The 4662-nt window shown below is 38.9% G+C and overlaps 1 protein-coding gene across 1 annotated transcript; it reads left to right on the top strand.

The window, feature by feature from the left end:
- The first annotated feature begins 502 nt into the window (after positions 1 to 502).
- On the top strand, positions 503 to 3995 carry DKK4 (dickkopf Wnt signaling pathway inhibitor 4). The gene is made up of 4 exons (XM_006735341.2): positions 503 to 684; positions 1192 to 1342; positions 1813 to 1965; positions 2976 to 3995. Exons 1-4 carry the CDS (start codon positions 574 to 576, stop codon positions 3224 to 3226), a joined length of 666 nt encoding a protein of 221 aa, XP_006735404.1. The 5' UTR covers positions 503 to 573; the 3' UTR covers positions 3227 to 3995.
- Positions 3996 to 4662: the final 667 nt, after the last annotated feature.

Here is a 4662-nt window from a genome sequence, read left to right as displayed (position 1 = left end):
TTAAAGCTTCTCAGGATATTTTGTAACTCATTAGTTTTTGGCATCCTCTATAACCATATTGGCCAATATGATTCATTCTTTCTTTGAGCACAGTTAGCTGTGAAAACAGATCTTAGAACAGACTCCCTCCACCCGCAAAGGATTACCGAAGGTAGGAAATGCAGGTGATTATCAGAGTTTGCCTTTGATACAGACATCCTGCTCTTCTGCTAACCCTTTGAACTAACTTTGATATGCAATAATTAAGAGGGATTCAACCCCTGGAGGAGAAGCCGCTGTGGCCCTGCCCCTTCTCTCCTTCTATTGAATCCTTGTTTTGAACTATTGATCAAACAGATTTAAAGGGATTTGTTGAAGCCTGTGTGCGGTAAGGAGGAAGGAAATGAAGGAGGAGGGGGGTGGAGAGAGATGAGGGGGCACATCTGGTATAAATAGTTTCACACACCTTACTGGGACGAAGATTTGCTTCTCCTTCAGGAAAAGCAGTTCCAGACGACCTCGAAGGGTTTCTGTTTTGCTCTCTTGGGGGTGTAGAGCAGCCCAGTTTGGAGAACGCGGAGAGGCGATTAAAGGATGGCAGTGGTGGTCTTGCTGGGGCTCAGCTGGTTCTGCGCCCCCCTGGGAGCTCTGGTTCTGGACTTCAACAACATCAAGAGCTCTGCCGACGTGCACGGGGCTCGGAAGGTAAAGTGCCACCAAGGGAGCAGGGGGCAGTTCACGGGGGCAAGGCTCACCGACGGGCAAGTTGGCAAGTGGACGCAGGGTTGATGTGACCCACTAGAGGAAAAACATCAAATAGGAATGGCACAAACACCAGCACTACATGTGGCTCAGCTTCTGGAGGTAGTAGAGAGACATCAGAAATCTCACCATCATCTGAAAGACACACATGGGAAGGCATTTTCTTCCGTTTTCACAAAGAGTACAAGAAAATGAAAGCCTGAGTTTTAAAAGTAGGACAGGTAGCATCTCGAACACAACCTTTGCAGCACATAGGTTTCGTCAGTGGAGATTTGATCTCCCCTTTGTGGGAGAAAACCAATTATACTGAAAAATGAAGGTGCCACCGAGGGTCTTTCGCTGCATGCAAAGTGCCACTATGACTTGGCTTCCTCCACCTTCCACTTTGGATTAGAAGTCCTCTTACATCTTGTTGGGTTCCCCAGCCCCGTGACAAGTTTTTCCTCGCAGGGTTCACAGTGCCTGTCTGACAAGGACTGCAGTCCCAGAAAATTCTGCCTCAAACCCCAAGATGAGAAGCCATTCTGTGCTATGTGTCGTGGGTTACGAAGGAGGTGCCAACGTCAGGCCATGTGCTGCCCTGGGACGCTCTGCGTGAACGGTAAGCTATCGTAAACCCTTGCAGCACAGCGCGGCTCCAAGAACAGTGGTTTTCCACTGAACACAGCATCTGAATCTCATAGGCTAGGATGTTCCAAGATAGGCACTCTCTGAAGGTCTCTTGGATTCGTGCCTGAAGGCATTTATGCAGCTGCCTTTTCTTAATGCAAAAAAATAGTTTATTTCCTGGCAATAATTTTTGTCAACTTAGAGATAATGATTTTAAAGGAAGGGTTCAAGATGGAATCTTTCAAATTCTTTCATTTTCACTTGGATTCCACTAATTGCTTAACTACTTTCCTTGCCATATGTGCATGTAAATATTTAGTGCATATGTCCCAGAAATCGTGAAAGTTATGTATAAACTGAAGGCAGGGGTACTGCCAAACTACGTAACAGTGTAATAATTAGCATGTCTGTGGTCGTAATCCCTGAAGGTAATAACTCTAACCACACCTGCTTGTCTCTCAGATGTTTGTACAACAATGGAAGATGCAGTGCCAATGTCGGAGAGGCAGATCGATGACCAAGATGATGTGCACACAAAAGGAACAACTGAGCATCCAATTCAGGAAAACAAACCCAAAAGGAAGCCAAATATTAAGAAATCACAAGGCAGTAAGGGTAAGAGAAGCATTATGAGCACTTTTGTTTTTTTTAAAGGAAGACTTTTCTTGGGGCGCCTGGATGGCTCAGTGAGTTAAGCATCTGCCTACAGTTCAGGTCATGATCTCATGGGTCCTGGGATCGAGCCCCTGCTCATTGGGAAGCCTGCTTCTCCCTCTCCCTCTGACCCTCCTCCTGCTCGTGCTCTCTCTCAAATAAATAAAACCCTAAAAAAAAAAAAAAAGAAGAAGAAGAAGAAGAACATGTCCTCCTCCTAGGCTATTAAGGATAGGCTGAACCTGACTTGATTCCTCCCCACTTCAGAAACACAGAGGGATTCTGTCCTGTTTCTAATCTCTCTCCATCCACAGCTAGGAAGATCATGTAGGGAGTAGCATAAGGCAGTCAGCCAGTCAAGAGGACAGGGGACTAGCCGTAATTATGAACTGGTTAGCAAAAAAATCTTTAAGTGAATTTTACACATACATGTTTGTAATTTAACAAATGGAGGTTTCCCCTTCTTGGTCTTCAGGATACAAAATAAAAGAGAAATGAAAGTAGATGCATTAGCTTCTTATTCTCAGACAAAATTCAAACTTCACTAAGATGAAGCTTTTTACAAAATTGTAGTCTCAAATTCCAATCTTGGACATAAAATAATTGGAATGTCTGAAGGCAGTGAATTGGCCAGTTTTTGTCTCCAGGTTAAGCAGCCCCTTTATAAGTCATGGTCTGTGTCAGTATAAATCCCATTTAATAAAACACTGATAAGGGATACTGATTTCATTCCTCAAGACTGGAAATCTCATCTTTCTTTGAAAATGTTTTAACTTTATAAAACAAATTCTATTAGGTAGGGCTAAAATTTCCATTTCATCTACTCTTGGCATAAGATCTAGCTCTGGGAGACCTGCATGCTGCTTTTATTTTTACTTTGTGGCCTTCAGTTCACCTTCACCCCAGCTTATAAGCCCCCTACATGCCACTTTCCCCTTTTATTGCAACAGCACATATGAATCTTGTTACAGGACAAGAGGGAGAAAGATGTCTTAGAACTTTTGACTGCGGAGCTGGACTTTGCTGTGCTCGTCATTTCTGGACTAAAATTTGTAAGCCAGTCCTCCTGGAGGGACAGGTGTGCTCTAGGAGAGGGCAGAAAGATACTGCTCAAGCTCCAGAAATCTTCCAGCGCTGTGACTGTGGTCCTGGACTATTATGTCGAAATCAAGTGACTGGCAACCGACAGCGCGCGCGGTTAAGAGTATGCCAAAAAATCTAAAAAGCTGTGAAGATTTCAAAATAAAGACAACTCCTTATTGTATTCAAACAGAAATCTCAGACATTAATTTAAAAATCTTTCCATAATATCTCTGTAAATAAAATCTTGTAGCAACTGGGATAGAGTGACCTAGAGCGCTATGAGGTGCTGCCTTGTGATGAATGAAAACTGGCTTTGGCTTTTTGTCTATTTCTGCAAAGCAGTGTGATTCCACAGAAAAGTTTAATTTGATCTAGTGACTCAATTAGTTCAAATAAATCTTTACATAATTTCTGGTGAAATTCTGGTAACTGACAATAGCTTGGGGGAAAAAAGTGATGGTCTGCAGTTAATTCTTATCTTACCAATGAAAATTATCACAGTAAATTAAAGAAAAAAAATTTTCCTTAAAATCCCTCGTTTATTTTCTTTCATTTCTTATAGGGGAAATGTCTCTTCACTACAAAATAATTTGGTTAATAAAGAAATAAAATTCAAAAGGTAGGATTTTACGTGCATTATTGTCCTCTGCAAGTTATAAAGCATTTGCACGTATTTTGTTTTCAACAGCTTTAATCATTTGATAACTTTTTACATTTTATATTTATATAATTAAAATTATATAAATATATTATATTACATTTTATATTTTAAATTACATATAATTTACATAATATATAATTATGTATAATTTATATATTAAATATATTAATCTAGTTATGTTAATTATATAGATTATATAATTTCAAAGCTAGGGCCTTCAAGGAGTGTTTTTACTTTCAATAGCTTTACTTAACCATTTGATAACTTTTTATATTTTACATTTATATAATGTTAAAATTTATATTAAATACATAAATTTATATAAAATTTATATATAAAACAAATTATATAGAATATATTAAGATATATTAATTATGTTAATTTAATTATATACATTATATAATTTCAGAGCTAGGGCTTTTTACCTTGGAGGAAAACTAGGCAAATAAGTGAAATTTTTGTTTGAAGTTGAAGAGGCCATATTTTGTACATATGGGCGCATATTATAAGTGGTTTTGCTTAGGGAAGCTCTTTCTCATGAATTACAACCACTTTCAGATTTCATTTAAGAGATAAGCCACACACCTATTCTTAGGTTTTAAGTATGTATGACAAAATTGAATATGGGGGCCAAGCCACCCAAAGAAAAAAATTAAATTTATGAAGGTCCCCAATTTCTAAAGAATATTGAATCATCCTCCAGTTCCCAGTCTCTGACTAATCTGTAATTAATAAATGGGAGGAAAGGTAGTAGGGTAATGTGGTTTACAGCAGAAGGGCAGAAAATGAGAAAATAAATATTCCCATTGAACATTGCTAACATCTCATCTCTTCTCTCTACTAAACCCTTAGTAAAGTGTGATCATGAACATACATGATATGTTATTTGCTAATAAAATAAGAACAAGAACATC

This window comes from Leptonychotes weddellii, chromosome 2, assembly GCF_054177405.1.
Source record: "Leptonychotes weddellii isolate Sample4059 chromosome 2, ASM5417740v2, whole genome shotgun sequence".
NCBI lineage: Eukaryota > Metazoa > Chordata > Mammalia > Carnivora > Phocidae > Leptonychotes > Leptonychotes weddellii.
The sequence above is the reverse complement of the archived record's forward strand: the minus strand, read 5'-3'. Positions and strand labels throughout refer to the sequence as shown.

What these genes read in the sequence shown, in the direction of transcription:
- DKK4 (XM_006735341.2), top strand. Translation starts at nt 574, where the DNA reads ATGGCAGTGGTGGTCTTGCTGGGGCTCAGCTGGTTCTGCGCCCCCCTG. An exon ending in ACGTGCACGGGGCTCGGAAG is followed by an intron (nt 685 to 1,191) that starts GTAAAGTGCCAC and finishes TTTTCCTCGCAG; the next exon opens with GGTTCACAGTGCCTGTCTGA. An exon ending in TGGGACGCTCTGCGTGAACG is followed by an intron (nt 1,343 to 1,812) that starts GTAAGCTATCGT and finishes CTTGTCTCTCAG; the next exon opens with ATGTTTGTACAACAATGGAA.